This window comes from Schistocerca serialis, chromosome 5 (genome assembly GCF_023864345.2).
Source record: "Schistocerca serialis cubense isolate TAMUIC-IGC-003099 chromosome 5, iqSchSeri2.2, whole genome shotgun sequence".
NCBI classification, from domain to species: Eukaryota; Metazoa; Arthropoda; class Insecta; order Orthoptera; family Acrididae; genus Schistocerca; species Schistocerca serialis.
This window is the reverse complement of record NC_064642.1, coordinates 188,130,147-188,154,348: the sequence shown is the minus strand read 5'-3', so window position 1 is coordinate 188,154,348 and position 24,202 is coordinate 188,130,147. Positions and strand designations below refer to the sequence as shown.

At 39.1% G+C, this 24,202-nt stretch overlaps 1 protein-coding gene across 3 annotated transcripts in view; it reads left to right on the top strand.

Annotated features, from left to right (window-relative positions):
- The window catches only part of LOC126480911 (centromere-associated protein E-like), a 588,622-nt gene that overhangs the window by 84,378 nt on the left and 480,042 nt on the right, over nucleotides 1-24,202 (top strand). For all 3 annotated transcript variants that reach the window (XM_050104316.1, XM_050104317.1, XM_050104318.1), the window contains exon 7: nucleotides 690-872. In XM_050104316.1, coding sequence (XP_049960273.1) covers nucleotides 690-872 — 183 coding nt within the window. The remainder of the gene's footprint in view (nucleotides 1-689; nucleotides 873-24,202) is intronic.

The window sequence follows — 24,202 nt, the reverse complement described above, 5'->3', positions numbered from 1 at the left end:
GAAAAGGGGAGGGGGTAAGTGAAATGTAAAAAATGTGTGTGTCCCATGTTCTGCTGCACAGTAGATAGGAATTGGGAATATGTTACTTAATGAATTATCTAAGTGCTCTAATTCACATCCCAATTCCTTTGCGTGGGACACGTAGAGACTACTGTTACACATGTATGGGTCTCGCATTTCATGTGTTCTATATCACATGTTTTTAAGTTTTATTTTCACATTCCATCATTTATCTGTGTAAGCCTTCTTTATTCTTTTTTCCCAGTTGGTGTTGTTTTTTTGCAAATTTTTTTATCACTTTCCTGCTATTTTTCTCTTATGACCTACCTTAACTTTGTCCGTGGTAACAACTATCTGGCTGAAAGAATTGTATTCTGTTACAGTGACTCTGATGTTTGAATTTCAATAAATTTTATTTTAATTCCTTTTTTACCCATGCCTAATGCACTTCGAATTAGACTAGATAATGGACTATGGCTTTCAAGATGCAAATGTTGTAGGTACTGAGTGCATTTCCCATGGCACAGTAATGTGATGCATCAACTAAATGTGAAGTGTACAACATTGAGATGTTATCTATCTTACTGCTCTTATTTACATTACATGTTGTATATTTCTAAATTTTAATGTAATTAATATATTTTAGTATAAAAATGTAAAATATTTTGTTATCAATCTACTTATACCAGTCTTCCAAGGATGAAAGGGCAGCACTAACAGCTGAAGTAGCTGAAAAACATGACGAAATCAGATCACTGACTGAAAAGAATAAGCAGCTTGAAAATCGATGTCGAGATGCAAATATGCAAACTCAGTTGAAAGATGACATTATAAAACAGATGAGGAAGGATATAAAACAGTTAAAAACGGAGGTAAGTTCTATACTTAATAAGAATTAGTCTTTAATAGATTAATATGTTCGAGAAGTATTCCCTTTGCTGCTGCAATCATTGTAGTTCAGTGTATGGATACGATGATAGGTCATAGAAAATACTCAATCTGTTTAACTGCAGGTTATTGGTAAGGACATGCAGCTGATTGATAATGAGAGACGTAATATAGCATCAAAGAACAGTTTTCATACTTATGGAAATGTAGCATCTATTCATCAGAAGACATTTTCTTTATCACAACATAAATCAAGAAGACATGCTGACTCTGTCATACCTACTAAAGACCACATTGATTATACAAGTAACATACCAAAATTTTCTGATAGCTTACCTGCGAAAATAAATAAAGAATTTTCAGATGTGTGCTCTCTTTGTGAAAAGAATAACTGCAGGCCATTTCATAACCCGGAGTATTTGTCATGTAAAAACATTTTAAATAGAAAACTTCATCACAGGTCAAGATTCAGGAATAAAGTTTCTACAGCACAGGAGAATGCTACTATAAAAAGTACAATTGTTAACCTGTGTCTTGATCTTTTGCAAAATTTTGAATTATGTGACTCGTGTAAATGGCTCGTTATAGAAAATGTGTTAAAATAATAAAACAGTTGATGTTTGATGAATTGTAGTTTTAATTAAGACAAAGACAGAAAAATACTTCAATATAAAAATATGTTTGCTTATCAAGATTTTTAATGACCTATAAGGAGACAAACAGTTTATCAGCCTGCATAAAACAAGTGTGTGTCATTATAATTATCGTAAGGAATGTACTGTTTGAATGTAAATAATTTTAAAATAAGGGAGACAGCTCATGGAATAGTAGAAGTGATGAGCTGTCGAGAGGCTCACAAGGAAAGAATCAAAACTTTGCTAGCTTCTGGACAAATCCATAAATGAGTTAAAGTATGCAAGCACCCCCCCCCCCCCCCCCCGCCACACACACACACACACACACACACACACACACACACACACACACACACACACACACATATATCATACATCATACATATACACCCCTGTGCAGCTACGTTGTGTCGATTCATTAGGCTCGCAGGGCAAATCTCTAGACATGACTCAAACTTTCATTCTCACAGTTGTTTCCCTGTTTGACTCCAAAACACTATGACCAGAGGTTCTCTCGTGGGTTATGTGATAATGGCAAAACTAGGAAATGGATTTAATGGAGGACTGTGGCTTACTCTGGGACTACAGACAAAAAATATAACTGCAATGACAGAAAATAATGTCTTGTGAAAACTGGTAAGAAATGCTGAACCTGCTGTTCTCTGTAATCTATTTCCACATGCCTGGCAGGAGAATCTCTGTTTACAGTGTTCACATTCTCTTGGTGGCAGCATCAGTGCAATGAAAGTTTGAGTAAGCAAAAATTTGGTATCATGTTCCAGTCCAACAAGAATTTTCAATTGTCACACCCCCATTCCTACAGTGTGGATTCAAAATTTCTGACTGGTTTTGGCAGCTGTCATTTCATGTTCTATCTTCTTTTATTTCATACACATCATCCAGTTACTTCATTTCAGAAAATCTAATTTAGTTATGTATATTTATCTTCAGAATTAAATAATGGTAGTACTGACAACAAAACACACAATTTTCATCAAATAAACACACATGCACAGTGTGTGGGTTTGTGGGGTGAGGAGGGGGTCGGAGGGGGGGGGGGGGGGAGTCATCTGAGAACTAGCAGGTTTCCTGTCTTGTTTATGTGTCTGTTGCCAAACTGATGTGTCCACCATTTGGTGAGTTGTTACCGTTACTCCAAAATATTTACATTCTGCCTGGAGAAGAAAAAATGTAGGTGAGCAACTTTTTTCGAGTACAGCACTAATATTCATTTATTTTCAAACTTAGAGTTTGAAACAAGATAGAAAAAAAATGTGTTTAATTGTATTTATTTCTGACATCAATTTACTGATAGATAAACACTCTACACATGACAAACCTCTGAAGGTCTTCCTGTCCTAATAGCACCGACTTGTGAGTTTGCTTTAACTGTGTACTCTTTCTCAAATGTGTGAACAAATGATAAGTACAAAATGCAAGACAACCATTGAGACTATTCAGATATTATCTAAATGCGTCAACATAAACGTACATTATCGTTTGGCTTCTGTACTGTTTATGTCAAGAGTACATTGAACTGTCTTATCCTTGCTGACATTTATGCCTCAGACACTATCAGTCTACATGTCAGCAATGGTCAGGATTAGTCTAAACATGTTTTTATTTTTTTTAAATATGTGCTCCAAGAACATTATTTCTCACATGAAATTGGTTCTGGCCAGTTTTTCAGTATACTTGCAGCAGCTTTTCCTGGCATCCAGTTTTGCAAGGCCAATTCAAAAAGTACAGAAAAATCTTTTAAAAAGTAATTTTTATCAGGATATTATTATTACAATTACCATCATTTCTATACATAATCCCCTTGGCTTGTATGCATTTGGTCTATGTCTTGTTGAGATATACTTAGTGTTTCATTTATAAAGGCCTAAACCCTGGTAGATTTTCAAACACTCCCATGGATTTACTTTTCCTTATTTGTGGTTGTTTGTCTAAGGTTGCAGGTCCACTGCTTCATGTAATGTTTGACATTAGTGTAAATGATTGACAAATGAACAAAAACTTTCTGTAATGTTTTTATTATAGTTCAGCACATAACAAAAACATATTGCTCTGCTTCAGAATGGTATAGTGTTGCCACCATACTGTTTAATAGACTTGAATCATAAATATCACTCTGTTACTAACAGTCCTAACTAACTGAACACTCTCCAGAATGGTCAACAATTGCTCATCTCCAGCTGAGCCAGATTCTTTTATTATGGTAGCTTGTGAAGTGCCAAGTGCACATAGTGAAAATTATTATGACGCAAAGTGTTCCAAGCTAGAGATGTGTAACGCATGTTATTTGATGTTTGCACAACCACTAATGTTGTTTATTCTTTGTTTTGTCCTTGTTGCTATGTGATGTGTGTTGCCAGAGATATCACTCACTCATGTTTTTCTGTACGCTACAATTCGTGTAATGTTAAGAATATACCGTATATCTTGCTGTAAGACACAACATTTATGGTTGACTCGGGCATGATTTGTAAGGTAACCACTTTGGATACAACCTAAGTAGTAAGAAACACCTATCCACACAGCATGACCAAGGCTCAATGTGCCATGATGTGAACATGTAACAGCCGTGCTGTGTATTTCCTACATGATTTCTGTAAAATACGACTTTACAAATGGCAGCACCAGCAACCGCAGATGAGGTGCCAGCGAGCATGGTAGTCAGCCACATTGCAGTGAGGCCACATCCTTTCTGGCAACAAAATCTGGTGCTTTGGTTCATACAGCTGGAGAGACAGTTTGTGTTAGCCCATGTTATTGTGAATGAGAACAAATACAGTTACATCATCACAGCACTAAACAAAGAGATGGCCACTGAAGTGCAGGACATTCTAGCCATGCCATAATTTACAGAGCAGTATACAGTGCTTAAAAATGGACTGATTTAATGATTGTCACAGTCTGAAACCAAGAGATTAGAGAAGTTGCTGTGGGCAGAAGAACTAGGTGAGCTCCAACTGCCGGTGTTGCTACATTGTCTGCGGACATTGGCGAATAGGGCAGGCAATGATGACATTCTAAAAAACATTTGGTTGTTGTGCCTGTCTTTAATGTGCTTCCACAGACAACTGACCACATTGTTGAAATGTATCCATCTAACTTAAATCCACAAGTCGTAACTTTGCAGGCTAGTGCCAGCTGACACTGAAACTATTGCTCTACAAGGAGTCGCAGACACTGGTCATTAGCTACAAAAGTATGCTGGTATCATAGACAGTTCAGTACAGTGGCAAGAAAGTGCATCCCACCATACAAAATGGGAATTACGACAGGAAGTCAGTAATCTACATCTACATCTGATGGTGACTGACTCTCCAGATAACTGCTGTCTTCTTTTTGTAACTGAACAATACACAAAACAAACATTCTTGGTGGACACAGGAGGGAATGTGTCATTTTACCTGGCCACCTGCCTGCCTCGCCGTTGTTGTGGTGATTACCATCTATTTGCTGCCAATGGGTCCAACATGCAGACATATGGATGGTTGGTAACATTAACCCTCAGCCTAGGTCCCTGGCATAGAATTGAATGGCAGTTCATAGTTTCTGATTTAGTGGATCCAGTTCTAGGAGCAGATTTCTTGTCATTTTTTGAGGTGCTCCCAAATCTTCAACATGGTCCTCTTCTTGACACGATGCCTTTTCAACTGTCTTCATGCACACGGTTTGCTCATTAATCTGGCAAAGTGTATTTTCGGAAAACAGTAGTGCAGTTTTTGGGCCACACCATTAATGCCCATGGAATATGGTTGCAGCTTCTGGGCCACACCATTAATGCCCATGGAACATGGCCTTCACAGGAGAGGGTTGAGGCAATAGTCAATTACCCACAGTCAACAACAATATGTGAGCTATGTTGGTTGTTGGAAGCCACAAATTATTATTGCTTTGTACGGAACCATGCCCTCTTTTTGGTGCCACAGAATGAGTTCCTATGAGGGACACACAAATGTGGTGACAAATTTCAGTTTAGCTTTTGCTAAAGTGAAATTTATTATTGCAGATGTCACACTGTTGGCATGCCCAGTTTCTCAAGCACCTCTTGCCCTCATAGCCGGTACTCCCACAACAGCAGCGGGTGCAGTGCTGCAATAGCAGACAAATGAATGTCAGCAGTCGTTAGCATTCTTTAGCAACAATCTTTCTCCAGCACAGGAAAACTGGTTCATATAAAATCATGAAATCTATGCAGTGTATGCTGCTGCTAAAAAGTTTTGACACGTGCTGGAGGGGCAACTATTCAACCTGGTCACTGACCACAAGCCTCTCAGATATGTGTTTCGACAAAGGTCTGACAAAGCTTCATCATTCCAGTTGTGTCAATTAGATTGTGTTGGGCAATTCGTGACCAACATCACACAGATCAATGGGAAAAGTGTGTGCCAGATGCCCTATTCACATGCGAAAGATCAGGAGTACTATGGATTATGAAGCACTCGCAGCGGCACAACAAGAACCTTCTGGTCTACAATTACGGTATATGCAGCAACCAAAAACAAATTTATGGATATACTGTGATGTGCCAGTGCCAAGAGTACTCCCTTTTGTGACAACTTATTTCCAGAAATGAACCATTGGTTCATTAGATCAACTGTCCATCAACATCCAGGAGTCCCGACACTTCCTAATTGGTCAAGCAAGCTTTTTTGTGGCCAAGTTTAGGCACAGATTATAAGACTTACATGCATCAATTAATCACGTATCAGCACAGTAAAATTATTCAGCGTGTTTGTGCACCACTTGGTACATTTCTGTTGCTACTCAACATTTTGAACATGTATGCCTGGATATAACAGGACCTCTACCACCATCTGATGGTTTTGCCTATTGTCTTATGGCAGTTGATAGATTAACACACTGGCCGGAGGTTTTCCCCATGGGAGATATACAGCAGAGACAATAGCTACCACCTTTTTCCGCAGGTGGATTGCCCATTTTGGAGTGCCTCTACAAATCACAGTGTATAAGGTCAGACAATTTGACTCTTACCTGTTCAAGGCTTTCACTGCACAGTTGGGCGCAAAGGGGATTAGAACTACAGCATACCACCCAGCAGCAAATGGGATGGTGGAATGATTTCATCGAGAGGTGAAGGCATCATTACGTTGTCACATTTCACAGTGGTGGATGGAAACACTACCCATTGTTCTACTGGGCATCCTCGTGTATATAGAAGAGGATTTAGGAGCCACTGTAGCCGAGTTGTTATATGGACAACCAATCCATCTACTGGGTCAGTCATTCGGCAGCACTCCAGGTGATGTCATTGAAGCGTCAGTCTTTGTTAGTATGCTTCGATCGCACATAACAGCAGCTGTGGCCAGTCGCAACGAGTACAAAGCAGTCCCATCATCCATTTGTTTTCAGTGAGTTGTCAAAATGCAAACAGGTTTTCATTCGACACGACATCGTGCATAAATCCTTACAGCCACCATATAGTGGACCTTACAATGTGCTCAGTAGAGGCAACAAGTAGTTTCAGTTAGATATTGAAGGAATTCCGATTACAATTTTAGTTGAAAGGTTAAAGCCTGCTTACTGCCCCACCTACATCAACTGGGCAAAGCACCCAGACAATTCAACACAGACATGCCAACTCCACTCCCCACTCTGCAACCTAGTGCTGGCCCACTGCAATCGCTGTCAATCAGCAACACCAGTGACATTTCAATGTATGAAATTAAGCGAGTTGTTATCCAGTCAGGGCGCCATGTGCGATTTATCTGGCGATATCATTAACACGGGGGGGGGGGGGGGGGGGGCTACTGTAGTGACAAGACAAGAGCACATAGTGGTAGTTATTGTGAAGCCAAGTGTTCCAAGTTGGAGATGTGTAATGTATTTTATTCGATGTTGTTTATCCTTTGGTTTTCCTTGTTGCTGTATGCATTCAGAGATACCACTCACTCGCATTTTTCTCTATGCTATATTCATTAAATATTGAGAAAAATATCTTCAACAGAAAGAAAGTCAGCATCAATCCTATTGTCATTTGTCTTTTTTTATTGCATCGCAGATGTAGATTTCAACTGACAGTGCAGTTGTCATCAGTGCGTTATAAGTAGTAATTATAATGACACATATTCCAGTGTAACTTGGTCATGTAGAAACATTAGTCCAACTACTTACAATGCATTGATGATAGCTGCTCTGTCAGTTGAAATTTAGATCTGCAATGGAATAAAAAAGACATGATACTAAGACCAGTGCTGACCATATTTCTGTTCTGGATTACATCACAGTTGGGGGCACAATCATTCACATAGAATCAAACATAGTAAATATCTTGTTATGAGACCCAACACTTGTAACATCATTCACACGAACCTACATCAGAATTACAAAATGCTTTACAAATCAAATATGGAATTGTGTCAATACATTGAACCTCTGAGTGATCTATGGAAATGACACCAGAAGTTCTACGACCATACAAAATGCATGCACTCAAACAACTGACAAAGATTATGTTGTGTACTATGAGAATTTCCATCTGAACTGTTCATATATTGTATACAATGACAAAATCAGGGAAGACCTAATGCAGTCTCGCGATACACAGAACACTATACAGGACAGGACCACATACAGAATTATATTGAGAAACTGGTGATAGAGGGGACACACAAGTAACAGAAAAGAAAAAAAAAATTCTACAAAGAACAGACAGAGAGAGAAGATAAGTCAGTGCATGAAAGATTACTGGTGAAAGCGAGAGGAGGCGAAGTCTGGTCCTAAATAGGCCAAGTACCATTCAGAAAAGTGGTTCTTAGGTAACATAACAGACACTTTCTGCTACTACATAAAATTGCTTGAAAGTTCCTGCTTATTTCTGCATTGACCTTATTACGTGCATTTACATTTCCAGATTTCTTCAAGTAATTCTGTTGTTATCATTTGGTTTCACTTTTAGAAATTATCCCAAACCCATTAGGCCTACTAACATTTACTGGAAGTCTACCTCATATTCAGAGTGACTTAACTGGTGGTGTGTGGCAAGGGGGGGTGGGGGGTGGGAGAGGGCTTACCTTCCATGGACTACTCTTCCAAAGCATGAGATGTGAGAAATGCTCAATCTACTTTTCAACACTTTCTTTGAAAAGCATACTGAAATAAATGAAGAATCACAGTACTTACATCTTTCAAAACATTTCAGCCATTGACATCATTAGGAATACTTCAGAATGCTTTTCAAGGAAGGTTTTGAAAAGCGGGTTGAGCAATTTTCTCATATTGGGCTTTTCAGTATTAGTTCTTGAAGCTATTCCCCCACACCATCAATTAAATCAGTCTGAATTGAATATGAGATGAACTTGTAGTAAATGTTAGTGAAACCAGGGATAATATTTAAGAGAATTACTTGAAGAAATCCGGTAAATTAATGCAAATAGGGAAGTCAGTGTAGAAAGAGAGAGGTCATTTTAACCACTTTTCTGTAATAGTGCTATTTCAGCCCAGAAAGGGTCAGTTACCTTACACCAGAAACAGCCATTCATCTGTAACAAAAAAAAACATGGAACAACAAACAGTATTCATACTAGCTTTTGAGCTCTTACTCTTTTTCTAGGAAACGTGCACACATTCACACACACAACCACACAGACACCCAAATGCCCACACCCATGACCTAGGTGAGACTGATTATTGATTATCGATTACTGAAAGCAGTTGCCTGAGCTGATGGAAGTGGGGCAGGGGTAAGGAAGGACACGCGAGGCAGGAAGGTGGTAGTGGAATTGGGCAAGGCAGATATTTCGACTACTGATGTAGTGGCTTCAGAACAAGATGAAATTTCAGAGGGTAGAACAGTAAGAGATACAGAGACAAGGAGAGGGGAGAAGGGGTGTGGGAGGGGAGAGTGCAGGATATCCTGGAGAAACAATTCACATCTGTGTTGTTCAGAGAAACTTGACTTGAAGGGAGCATCCATATGACCTGCATAGTGAAGCAACTAGTGATGACATTTGTGTAATGGGTTGCAGTATGTACAGCAGCTGGATGGTCAAGTTCTCGGTTCGCCACAGTTTGATGGTGTCTATTCATGTGAGTAGCAGATGGTTACTTCTCATGGCCACATAGAATGCTATGCAGTAATTGCAACATAGCTGATATATAAACATGGTTGCTTTCACACATGGCCTTCCTTTTGGGTAGAAAGTGCTGTGACAGGACTGCAGTAGGAGTTGTATGGTTACAGGAAGGAAAGGTCAACTGTGTCCGCTGTTTGGATCAGATGTTGTTTGTGATTTCTACATATATAACAAAGATCAGTACTGTGATTAGTGAAATCACAGGACTGCAGTAGGAGTTGTATGGGACAGGTTTTGCACCAGGGTTGAGCCCAAGGGAATGACCCATGGGGTGCATGACTGGGAGCAGGATTGGAATAGGTGTGGTAAAGGATATTCTTTAGGTTGGATGGATGATGGAACACTCGTTTGGGGGATGTGGATATGATACCTTTCATCTCAGGGCACAATGAGAGGTAGTCAAAGCCTTGGTGAAGGATGCGGTTGAGCTTTCCAAGGTTGCGACGATAATGGGTGAACAGAGGAGTGCTGGTTGGTGGCTGGCTCACAGGTTTGCTGATGTTAGAGGAGGAGATGGCACTGAAGATCTGCTTAAAGATAAGTTGGATAGGATGTTTTCTCTCACTAAGGCTGTGATAAGATTATTATTGTATTTTGACAACTCCTGCTGTCCACTGAGAATGTTGCATCCATGGGTGGTGAGGTTGTAGTTTCTCTGAACTACGCAGATAGGTCTCCATGTATGTAACAATCTGTATTATTGTTTCTTTTCTTAAAAATTGGAGTTGCCTGGGATGTTTTCATGGGATCAGACACCCTCTATGAAACATAAATTTATAGAATAAAAGTATGTATTACTTCTGTCAGTAGGTTATTTGACATATTATAGAGACCTATTCTCTTCGAATTTTTCATTTCTTCGCCAACTGTAACAACATTCTTTTGATTACGTCCCTAAAGTTATAAAATGAATTTCAGACCAAATATTGATTGTGGTTTATATTATTAAGGTAATTGATGTAAGTTAAATAAATGATTTTCTCTGAACAGTTTACAAAGTATTTGTTGAAAGTGTTTGCTAATATTGGGACTGCACCTCTTAGTCTCTAAGTACTGCCACACAAAAAGTATTTTATCCTCATAGCAGTGTGGCACATCAACATCCAGAATTGGAGTCCAGATTATAAAACAAAGGGGCACAGTTTCTCACTTGTGACTGCATGTAAGCGACTGACCTCAGCTGTGTTGGACGTCAACCCTTTTATACTCCCACTCCCACTTTGTACAAAGAAGCTTTTATATAATGCCCATTGTTCAAATTACACTTAGTTGACATACATACATCAGTTTATGCTTATTTGATATGCAGTATAAACTGACAGCATTTGTGAATTTGAATAAAACATGAATAAAAATCAGTTTTAGTAACACTGATCTGAATTACAGAATAAATATGTGTATTTAAATGTGCTATTGATGCAACTAGCTTGTAGTCAACCATTGCCTTCAAACAAGCTACCTGGCAGTACCTTACATTTGTCCCTTGTATCATTTTGTAGCAGCCATTGATAAATTATATCCATGGATAATAATATGGTAATTTACCTAACTAAACAATTACCTATCTTGCCAATATCTGCATTACAATTCAGTGATACCATGGGGTTAAGAAAGGGACAGGGTAAGTCATAATAGTTTCCTTATACATGCATATTTGTCAATGTTGTGTAACTGGCATGTTCAAGGTTTATATCATATTCTTCTGGCCTGTGTGGCCAAACCATTTGACTGATTGACTGAATACTTTAATACTCGAGATCTTCATTTCAAGGTATCACATAGCTCTGTAGCTTCATCCATTTAGCAGCAGTTGATCTTAACAAATTTATCTGTTATTGTGTGTATGATTAGATATACTGTAACTGCCAAAGTCTTTATTGTAGAATTAAATGGCTTATATCACTGTACTCACTTCTCACAGATGCGTCTTTTGGGGTATTTGGATTGAATGTTGCACGAATGGTTGCCAAGATCATGTTTTTGGAATATAACTATTGAAGGCATGCTTTGTGCAATCACAAGACAGCTGTAACTCCCCCAGTCTGTTAGTTACCTGTTACTGTGTGTGTGAGTGGGGGGCAAGGGGGGGGGGGGGGAGGAATTCTCAGTAACTCAGTTCCTCATCACCTGTGGACATTTCATAACTCCCAGCTGTACTGGTTAGCTATGGGGAAGACCCTGATGTCATTCACTTGCTCAGGTGAGTGTGACCTTTTGAATGTAGCCTTACCACCCTACATTGTGTGCAAAAATGTTTCTGCGTGAGGTGTTGATGCCCTTTTTTGTAATGTTGCAGTATTGTCCTTGTGGCTGTCTGAATCGTAACCTGCATCTCCATGCCCTCCCCTCCCCGCCCCTCCCATACCCTCCCCTCTACTTCCATTGGCACACCGGTCAGTGCATCTATTACCAGGTTCTCCCAACTGCTAAATAGTTTGCTAGCTTGTAAACCTGCAAATTGCTTGATGCCTTATTGATGTGAGAATACTGTTATTTCTCATTCATGTAGATATACCTTGAAATTTTGAAAATCAAACAACACACTTGTTTGTAATTATTTTTCATGGAACCTTTAGCCTCAGTCATGCTGCGTCGTCACCTGACTAGTGAAGGCCATGCTTCTGTAATCTGTTACTGTATTCATTATTTTCTCCTCAAACAATTCTGATACAGTGCCACATCAGAACTGTCAGTTGCCAAGCAGAATGGCGTACTTGTGTCGGGAAAGAATAGCAATTAGCTATATTACTTAAGTTCTCTTTTATGGTACAGAATTCTCATTCACAGTTCTCATTTCATTACCAGGACATGTATTTCTTTAATAATTTGCATAAATTAGGCACATTAATGCTTCCATTTCTAACAATGATTCTATAGTAACTGGACATTCCATTGAAAATCTTAAGCTGTTTTCTTCACGTAGGCATTCTGCACCCTATGATTGCGTTTACCTTCTCAAAATTATGTAACATTTCGTTCTTGGTTAACTGGTGCCCCTGGAACTGGATCTCACCTCATACGAACTTGCGTTTGCTTGGTTTCAGTGTCACACTCCCTTTCCCTCTACTAACTCAGTTCCTCGCAACCTTCTGAATTTGTTGCTACCTGCTTTGTTGGTTAACTATGGCAAAGTCTTCTGACATCACTCACCTGCTCAGGCAGGTGTGACCTTTTAAATGTAGCTTTGCCAGTCTTGCATTTTGTATCAGTAGTTCCAAATGTGGCACTCATGCGTACTTCAGTAGCACTACAAACAGTACCACCATTATGGTACTGAGAATTGCAAAACCTGGTTGCAAACATCTGGTGTACAGCATTCCACCTATTGTGGTTTTAGCCAGTGTTCATACAAGCAGAAGAAAGTTTACATCTTTTGAGGTAATAACTTATCCAAAATTTCAGCATTGCCTTGAAGTCCCAGAACAATTGGAAATACAAAGTCACTTGTAGAGTTTATTTACATTTTTTCAGTCACCATTTTGTGAGACATTTTTATGTGAATCACAACATGTTGAGATACAGGATTCTGAATCAGTTGACTTACCAGCAGAAAAATGCTCTTGTTGGAGCGCAAAAAAGGTGAATATGTTCCTCTTTAAAAAAGACAGACATAAAAGTGGGGAACCAGCTGCCACAATCCTGATTCCACTTTTCTCACCAAAATTTCAACATGCAAACATACTTGCACTCTTTTAAGACAGGTCATTCTAAATCGCTTAATCACTTTACCCAGTCTGTCTTCGTGGCTAAGCCATCATACTCGGCAGGTCCCTCTCACTGCCACTGTGCATATATCTCTCTCTCCCACACTCTCTTTTTTCTCCTCTGGATTTACAGTATATCCCACTGCCATAGTCCCCTCTATCTCTTATATTGTCTCCTTTCGTCTTTCTTTCTCACTGCCACTGTCTGTACTATACCTTGGCAGCTCAAAAATTCTGGGGCATGGGGGGGGGGGGGCTGTCTTAACTTTCCCTCTAAACCCATGTGTTTAAAATTTTGGTCCAAATATGCTCTTCCCTGTAATTATGTGTAAAGTTCACCGGTCTGGGTACACCCAGATGTCCCGAGACTTTGTGTGGTGTTCAGTAATCTGTAGTTTTCATTTCCACTGTCTCCTCTCTTTTTGCCTCCCACTACTATTGTTTTCATCCATCCATCTTTTTTTTCTTTCACTGCCACTCTCTGTCTCCTACCACCCTCTCTTTCTCTCCCACTGGAACCTCTCCTCTGTGTTTCATTGTCACTGTCTTGCCGCTACTCTGTTTTGGCATAAAAAAGTGCGAATATGTTCGCATGCCAAAATATTTGATGTAGGGGGCAGAATGAGTTTTGTGGCAGCTGGATCCACGCTTTTCTATCAAAGTCTCTGAAACTGGAGCATTTTTCCACTGGTTCCTTCTTTTGACTACTGCAGTGGGATGTGCTGCCTCTACAAGTTGAATTCTGCAGGTCACTGAAGTTTTAACAGTTTATTTATATACTTGACACATTTATACTTTCACACATATAAACAGCAAATAAATACATGCAATATAAAGTTAACTCAAAATTATTTGCTTTAAATTTTTTTCTGGATGCTTGTCTCATTGACTGCAATTCAACAATATCATTTGCCTTATGATTTGTGTCTTAAAAGAGTAAAAATCTTATAATATGCTCTCTGTGGGACATCCACAACTGTTGCTAAAATTTTTCATGATGAATAAATCTGCTCCAGTTGTACAACTGGATTTATTTATCATGAAAGAGTAAACGCAGTCTTTTTGAGTTCTTTTCAGGCGTGTTAAGATCCTTTTAACCCTTTTTTGTCACTGCACTACCACTTTGGTTATATTTGTATAGGCATGAAATGCCTTTTATTCAGAGACAGCATGTCTTAAAGTATTTTTTGGTAAAAAAAATGGTCACTAAAAACATAGTTTGGTGACCTCAGAATTCTTGTGGTGGCTGTTGAAACCTTGATACGTGTTCATTACATGAGTCAAAACTACATTTGTGCCTCAGACTGGATATTAACGTTCATATTTTATGTTGCATAAGTACCGTGATTTTGAGCCTCTGGATCTCAGTACCGAATAATGATATCGAAAAAAGTTTCAAAGTTCCCCAAGAACATCATGTTAAGGACATGTGTAAAAATTTCAGTGATTTGCCAGCAGCAGAAATTATAGAAATGGCCATCCCTGCAACCCAAAAATCATAGTTTTTCGGGTGTATCTTGAAACAGATACAGATTTTTCAAAAACGAGAAAATGGAATTTCTGGACAATTGTCTGAAGGAAGTAAAGTTAAAATTTGACCCGTTTACTAGGGTTAGTTATTTAGATAATTGTGGCTTACTGTTCAAAAATGGATAAAAATAGATTTTTGTGGTTTTCTGTATAAGTATGGGAACTTCAAACCTCTGGATTTTGGTAATGGATAGTGATATCAAAAGAAGTTTTGAAGTTCAGCCAGAATATCATCTTAAGAACATAGGGGAACAATTTTGACAACCTACTATGAATAGAAATTATAAAAGTGCCCATTCCCACAATTGGTATTTTTTGTACCCAAACAATCCTGGTTTTTCAGTATATTCTCAGGAACTGCCCATGAACAAATGGTGCTTTTATAAAATACCTAAACTCCACCTTAAACCACACCTAATGCAATAGAACCAATTGATTCACTCAATTTTCTTGTGTTAAAGAAGGTGTGTAATGTTTAAATTTTGACCCTGTACTGTAGGATAGCTGCAGTTTGTCCGTTCTTCTGATAGGTATAGAAATGGTTGCTAGACCAAGGGATATTCAAAGCTCTTGACGCCTTACCTTTGTGATCAATGGAACCTGAGATATAACCCCCAGAAAAATTGCATTCTTCCGTGCAACTTTTTGAAACATATTGGTACAGTGCACTTCACGCACAGATCGATTACACAGGTCTTTCACTCTTCATAGCAGCGAAGAGTTACTCATTTCTAAGCCTATCTCTTTACCAGGAGCACACGGTTGATTCACATTAAAGCTGTGTATAATTTAATACTGTACTGCCTCTTGCTTTTTTTAAACTGCGGATTGGGCACATGAAATGAATACACATACTATGAACAGCACAGTCAAAAAAGTGGAATGTAACCTATTGTGGACGGTACTTGATCAGAATTGTGCAAGTACAACTGCTGAGGAGGATAGTTTTAGAGTTATGCTCAGGCTGCAAACTTCTAGTGCATGTTTTTAATGTGTGTTTTTCATGTACTACTGATACTGTGGAACAGTGAGATGCCCAGTTCTATTCTGAAACTGTTAGAAGAACTTTGTGACAGTTTCGGATCAGCAGGAGACTTAGATTACTCTAATTTGGAACCTGATTTTGGTGAATCTAAAAATGCAGGTAAAGACACATTTTGACTTGCAAAAACTATTTGAAAATGCTGATTATTGTTCATATTAGACTATTAGTTATGCACATTTGATGAAGGTGAGTTTGTCATTGAAGCCCAAGTGAATGTGACACCCATGAAACTAATTTTCACAGAGACAAGCGGCATGTAGGCACTACTTGACAGCACATCCACACCGTTTTATTATTTTAGTTTATTCTCACTTCCTATCATAAACCTAATACAAACAAATGGAAATCTGTATGCCTGTTATACTGTTATAAAACTGAGAAGTTAAAAAGCTCAGGGTGAACAGTGCTGGGGCGAAATGGGAAATGACGAAAGTACAGGAGGTTTACCATGTTTTGCATTTGTTTTTCACATGTGCATTGTGAAATAGCCAAAGATAAGCAATTATTGGTTGAAGAATATGCTTATTCACACTCCTTTTATTGAATCTGTAAATATTCGTGATTTTTTTTTTTTTTTTTCATAGCAATCCCATCACATTTTAATCAGTGCAACAGCCATTGTTAGGCCCAATTCATACAGAACACACAGAAATGAGACGGTGTGGACGCCTGGCGATGGTGAGGTGGGACTGTGATGCAGGCAGGATGTGAGCAGTGCGCGCTGAGGTGCAGAGATGCAGGATGGTTGTGCTATGAATGGATCAGAATATGTCGTCTTCATCAGGATTGCACAGAGGATCATTCAGAATAACTGAATATGTGTGCTATACTAAGGGGAAGAAAAAGTCATAACATCTAGCAACTGTGAATTCGTCAAAGCATTGCAAAGAAGCTGCGAGGTATTGGGGAAAATAAAATGTATGTCCCTACGAGAACATTTCAGTTTTCCCTAACTTGAATGATAAAATTCCGTTAGTAAAAAGTGCCAAGGAGAAAACCATACTGGAGGTCTGACAGTATTTTATTTATCTGAGTCCAAAGACCACTAAAGCACAGTGTAGTAAAAACTACAATCTAATATTAATTACAGAGAATTTCACACTTTATGGGTCCAGTGTTCAGTAACCACAATGGCATGGTTGTTCGCTGCAAACAAGTCTTCCATATCACAGGGTTTGTCAAGGTTACTGCAGACCAACAAGTGCTCAGAGTCCTGCCTTGTCTCACATTCACAAAATTCATCATGACAGATATCCCATTTCTTCAGATTGGTCTTGCACATTGTGACCTCTGTTCTTAACTTGCTGAGTGTCTTCCATATCCTATATTGGAGATGTCAGTCCGATGACAGCTTCTCTTTTGCTGTCCATAATCCTCCAGGAGACTATTTCCTCCACAGCTCAGCTCAGTGGGCATCTGCTGAACTTGGAATTGGTACTGTTGTAAATAGGAAGCTTTTTCTGGATTTCAGTCATGATGGATAGGTGTGAATTCCGAACAATGTATACTTTGGATCAGTTTCCTGCTGCTTCTTTTCATTTTTTCTGCTGCCTGTCTTGTTGGGTTGGTCTTCTGCACCCTGTGACTATGCAGCCTGATCATGAAAAGCCACATCAACTTCATTAGCATGTGCAGAGTTCTTCCAGACTGGTGCAGCATACTCTACAGAAGAGAAACACAGAGCAAGTGCGAATTTGTGGAGGACACTATGGTGCATTCCCATTTGGTGTTTGTCAGCTTGCAGATATGGTTGTTCCTAGGGCATACTTTCTGCCTGGTGTCAATACATTGTTGTTTATTGGTTAGACATAATCCAACCTTAACCCTAGGTATGGGGGGTACACACACACACACACACACACACACACACACACACACACACACACACACACTTGAGTTTTAGCTGGATTGGGTTTCATGTTGTTGTCATCATACTAGATAGAAAGGTCGTACAGAGAAGATGCTAGTTTGGTTTCTACTAATTCAAATGTTCCTTCCTAAGTAGTGGTAGCTGTGTCAACTGCATTGAGTGAGGACCGCGTTGCAGCGTTGAATGGCTGATCGTTGTTATATATGTTATATAATACTGGAGCCAGCACACTTCCATGGGAAAGGCCATTCTTTTACATTCTGTATCAACTCTTTTTGTTATGTAAGGTGATAAAAAATCGTCTGTTTTGTAGCAGACACTGAATAAATTGCGTCTGTCTGGCAAAACTCATTGATTGAGGACAAAAAATTTATAACTGACCGTACATGTTCAGTGTAATTGCAACAGGAATGTTGTTAATTTTTCCGTGTCTTCTGCTACTGCTTTTATAGATTTGTATTGCAATAAACATTGTGTGTTTAGACCTGTGTTGTTGTACATTCTCAAAATGAACTGTCTGGTTCTGCAGTAGAAACTGGAGCATTTAAGCAGCACAAAATTGTAATTGCACAGATTTAGGAGTATTCGCCTATGAAAATTAAAAAAAAAGTGTTGTTTTTCAATGGTAACACAAGTAATTGTATAATATCTGCTACAGAAATATGCAAAATGCATTTTACCTCATCTACACTCCCTGCATCAAAAAAGCCCAGATAGGTGCACATAAAATAGGTAAACGTGAAACATCCATAAAATAGTATTCTTTAGTTACATTGGTACCAAAATACCATTTCACATTTATTGCTTACTGGAATACATGTTCCTTCTTTCACAAGACATTAAGAAAACCACATATTAAACGTTTTGTGAACGAAATTGTCTGAATAGACAAGAAAAACTGATGTATACAGTGTACAGGTGAATCTGTCACTGGATCTGCAATTGTCTATCTCTAGTTTTAAAATGAAAATAACTATTAATTCAATGTTAACTTAAAATTTGATTGTAACTGATTTCATAAACCGCATACAAAAGAGGAACATGAGTCGTAAATCTATGTAGTGCTTGGCCATAATGTCGAGTGTGGTATGTCATAGCTTGTCACAGCCAAAGGTCAAAATATGTCTTGTATGTACTCAGGAATGATGCCCCTTTCCAGAGTTAAAAACTATTTTGATATGTTAGCTATCCCATGAACCATGGACCTTGCCGTTGGTGGGGAGACTTGCGTGCCTCAATGATACAGATAGCTGTACCGTAGGTGCAACCACAAGGAGGGGAATCTGTTGAGAGGCCAGACAAACGTATGGTTCCTGAAGAGGGGCAGCAGCCTTTTCAGTAGTTGCAACAGTCTGGATGATTGACTGATCTGGCCCTGTAACACTAAACAAAATGGCCTTGCTGTGCTGGTACTGAGAAAGGCTGAAAGCAAGGGGAAACTACAGCCGTAATTTTTCCCGAGGGCATGCAGCTTTACTGTATGTATAAACGATGATGGCGTCCTTGTGGGTAAAATATTCTGGAGGTAAAATAATCCCCCATTCGGATCTCCAGGCGGGGACTACTCAAGAGGACGTCGTTACCAAGAGAAAGAAAACTGGCGTTCTACAGATCGGAGCGTGGAATGTCAGATCCCTTAATCGGGCAGGTAGGTTAGAAAATTTAAAAAGGGAAACGGATAGGTTGAAGTTAGATACAGTGGGAATTAGTGAAGTTCGGTGGCAGGAGGAACAAGACTTTTGGTCAGGTGAATACAGGGCTATAAATAGAAAATCAAATAGTGGTAATGCAGGAGTAGGTTTAATAATGAATAAAAAAATAGGAGTGCGAGTAAGCTACTACAAACAGCATAGTGAACGCATTATTGTGGCCAAGATAGACATGAAGCCCACACCTACTACAGTAGTACAAGTTTATATGCCAACTAGCTCTGCAGATGATGAAGAAATTGATGAAATGTATGCTGAGATAAAAGAAATTATTCAGGGAGACGAAAATTTAATAGTCATGGGTGACTGGAATTAGACAGTAGGAAAAGGAAGAGAAGGAAACGTAGTAGGTGAATATGGATTGGGGCTAAGAAATGAAAGAGGAAGCCGCCCGGTAGAATTTTGCACAGAGCATAACTTAATCATAGCTAACACTTGGTTCAAGAATCATGAAAGAAGGTTGTGTACATGGAAGAACCCTGGAGAAACTAAAAGGTTTCAGATAGATTATATAATGGTAAGACCGAGATTTAGGAACCAGATTTTAAATTGTAAGAAATTTCCAGGGGCAGGTGTGGACTCTGACAACAATCTATTGGTTATGAACTGTAGATTAAAACTGAAGAAACTGCAAAAAGGTGGGAATTTAAGGAGATGGACCTGGATAAACTGAAAGAACCAGAAGTTGTACAGAGTTTCAGGGAGAGCATAAGGAAACAATTGACAGGAATGGGGGAAAGAAATACAGTAGAAGAAGAATGGGTAGTTTTGTGGAATGAAATAGTGAAGGCAGCAGAGCATCAAGTAGGTAAAAAGACGAGGGCTAGTAGAAATCCTTGGGTAACAGAAGAGATATTGAATTTAATTGATGAAATGAGAAAATACATAAATGCAGTAAGTGAAGCGGGCAAAAAGGAATACAAACGTCTCAAAAATGAGATTGACAGGAAGTGCAAAATGGCTAAGCAGGGATGGCTAGAGGGCAAATGTAAGGATGTAGAGGCTTATCTCACGAGGGGTAAGATAGATACTGCCTACAGGAAAATTAAAGAGAGCTTTGGAGAAAAGAGAACCACTTATATGAATATCAAGAGCTCAGATGGAAACCCAGTTCTAAGCAAAGAAGGGAAAGCAGAAAGGTGGAAGGAGTATATAGAGGGTCTATACAGGGGCGATGTTCTTGAGGACAATATTATGGAAATGGAAGAGGAGGTAGATGAAGATGAAATGGAAGATATGATACTGTGTGAAGAGTTTGAGAGAGCACTGGAATACCTAAGTCGAAGCAAGGCCCCGGGAGTAGACAACATTCCATTAGAACTACTGACAGCCTTGGGAGAGCCAGTCCTGACAAAACTGTACCATCTGGTGAGCAAGATGTATGAGACAGGCGAAATTCCCTCAGACTTCAAGAAGAATATAATAACTCCAATCCCAAAGAAAGCAGGTGTTGACAGATGCGAAAATTACCGAACTATCAGTTTAATAAATCACAGCTGCAAAATACTAACGCGAATTCTTTACAGACGAATGGAAAAACTGGTAGAAGCTGACCTAGGGGAAGATCAGTTTGCATTCCGTAGAAGTATTGGAACACGTGAGGCAATACTGACCCTACGACTTATCTTAGAAGAAAGATTAAGGAAAGGCAAACCTACATTTCTTGAATTCGTAGACTTAGAGAAAGCTTTTGACAATGTTGACTGGAATACTCTCTTTCAAATTCTGAAGGTGGCAGGGGTAAAATACAGGGAGCAAAAGGCTATTTACAATTTGTACAGAATCCAGATAGCAGTTATGAGTAGAAGGGCATGAAAGGGAAGCAGTGGTTGGGAAGGGAGTGAGACAGAGTTGTAACCTCTCCCCGATGCTATTCAATCTCTATATTGAGCAAGCAGTGAAGGAAACAAAAGAAAATTTCGGAGTAGGTATTAAAATCCGTGGAGAAGAAATAAAAACTTTGAGGTTCGCTGATGACATTGTAATTCTGTCAGAGACAGCAAAGGGCTTGGAAGAGCAGTTGAACGGAATGGACAGTGTCTTGAAAGGAGGGTATAAGACAGGGCCAGCCAAACGCTGCACAGTGTGCAGACGTGCGGAAGTGCTGCACATGTGCGCACGTGTGCGACAGTGACATGTGTTATTAGACATGTGTCCTAACCGAACGGCGGCGGCGCAAGAGCGCAACTTACCCAGTCTCGTTTACCCCTGGAAACCAAAACCTTAACAGAGAAGTGCTGAGAAATGGCAGGTACTGTGAAAAAGCAAAGGACGGGAGATCTATGTACTCAGTCATTTAAAAATGACTGGGAACTGCAATTCTTTTTTGTAGCTGTTGCTGAAAACTCATAATGTTTGCTGTGCCGTTGAATAATAGGCGGCCAGCGTAAGTTTTCAATTGAAAGACACTACAATACATATCACAAAGACGAGTGTAGTGTATTCAACAGTGAAGAATGGCAAGCAAAATTAAATGTCCTTAAGAAAGTGGATGAGACACATCAACTCGATTATCATTTCTCATGACCAGTGATAAACGTGTTTGGATTTATTCCTTATATAATTAAAAATTATAGTTTACGAACTGTGCATTATTGCCTCATTCTGCTCCATGTTACATTATTATCAGGAATGTTGGTCATTGAACCGATTGTTCCAATCTATACTTACATTTAGGTTTTTTTTTTTTTTTTTTTTAATGTGTGAAGGGCTACGCTCAGCTGAAGTCGATAAAACATAACATTCATCTAATTGTCGGTTATTGTGCAGATTTCAGACGGAACTGATGAAAGATATAGCAATAATGGTATTGAAATAACAGGTGATCATCGAGAGGTCTGCGGTTATCATTCTGTTCAGAGGTCAGTGAGACAGAAATTATGTGGGTGTAACTAGAGGCACCGAGAATTAGTTATAGGAAACCTTGCATTAGTTTAATGTTATTTGAAATCATGAATAAGGTTCGTTGGAAGTCGTGGTGCTCTCTTTCTTAAATACTAGATCAAAAACATTACACGTATTTACGTGCCGTCAGTCAAGCTTCCTTAATAAAAACCCACGGTTGTTAACTGTATTACTTGTCTTACTGGGTTAAACTGTTAACATAAAAGTAGACGTCTCAATGAGTAGACTGTGACAGTATTTTAAATGTTTAATATGTGAAATACTCTCCCATGGTTGGCTTGCAAGCTGTGGAAAGAGCACTAGAGTATCCCAGCAAGTGGATAAAGCAACATCTGTGCATAGAAACATGCACTACATGAACGCTGACGGCTGCGGCGTGCACGCTGTGACCCGGAAGTTGCACATGTGCAGGAGCACCGCACGCATGCAGAATTTCTGGCCGGCCCTGGTATAAGATGAACATCAACAAAAGCAAAACGAGGATCATGGAATGTAGTTGAATTAAGTCGGGTGATGCTGAGGGAATTAGATTAGGAAATGAGGCACTTAAAGTAGTAAAGGAGTTTAGCTATTTGGGGAGCAAAATAACTGATGATGGTCGAAGTAGAGAGGATATAAAATGTAGACTGGCAATGGCAAGGAAAGCTTTTCTGGAGAAGAGAAATTTGTTAACATCGAGTATTGATTTAAGTGTCAGGATGTCGTTTCTGAAAGTATTTGTATGGAGTGTAGCCATGTATGGAAGTGAAACATGGACGATAATTAGTTTAGACAAGAAGAGAATAGAAGCTTTCGAAATGTGGTGCTACAGAAGAATGCTGAAGATTAGATGGGTAGATCACATAACTAATGAGGAGGTACTGAATAGAATTGGGGAGAAGAGGAGTTTGTGGCACAACTTGACTAGAAGAAGGGATCGGTTGGTAGGACATGTTCTGAGGCATCAAGGGATCACCAATTTAGTACTGGAGGGCAGCGTGGAGGGTAAAAATCATAGAGGGAGACCAAGAGATGAATACACTAAGCAGATTAAGAAGGATGTAGGCTGCAGTAGGTACTGGGAATGAAGAAGCTTGCACAGGATAGAGTAGCATGGAGAGCTGCATCAAAACAATCTCAGGACTGAAGACCACAACAACAACAGCTATATTTTTATGCAGCAATGTATTTCCTAAAATCCACCTAATGTAAACTGATTAGTGACTATATTCTTCACTGCAAACTTTTCAAAATATGTCCAGTGGTTTACTTATTTGTGAAGTATCACAATAACTATGGATGACAACAAAAATAAACCAGTTCACTGTCAAGCTGTGATGTCGGAGTGTAAGATGTGGAAAAACCACTTTTTTTTTACCAAATAGTTTCGTGAAAATCGATTGAGAAAGACTGCATATTGGAGAACATGCACGAATCTCAGAACTGTGGTTTTTCATTTCTTATGCAAAAAGTAAAGTTTTAATGAGAAACTAACTACAAAAGATGGGTATAGCTCTAAATCATCTTGCAGTTTGAGTCATCAAATTAATGAAAACACTAGTGCACCACTTGAACATCTCTGCCATGTGTCGCTTCACTGTGCCGCTGGTGGCTACAGACAGATGTGGCGTGGGCCATGAAGCAATGCACCTCCGCCACCTCACCTCTTTGTGAACTGCTTCATTTGCTAACTTGGAGGACTGAAGCAGTACAGTGCCCCTAACAGATGTTAGCACGGCATTAAAAGCTGATCTTCCCTTCAAAATAAGCACATTTTTTTGTCTATGTACATTCCCTTTTTTCATATTTCTTTTGCTCTGTGTGTTAACT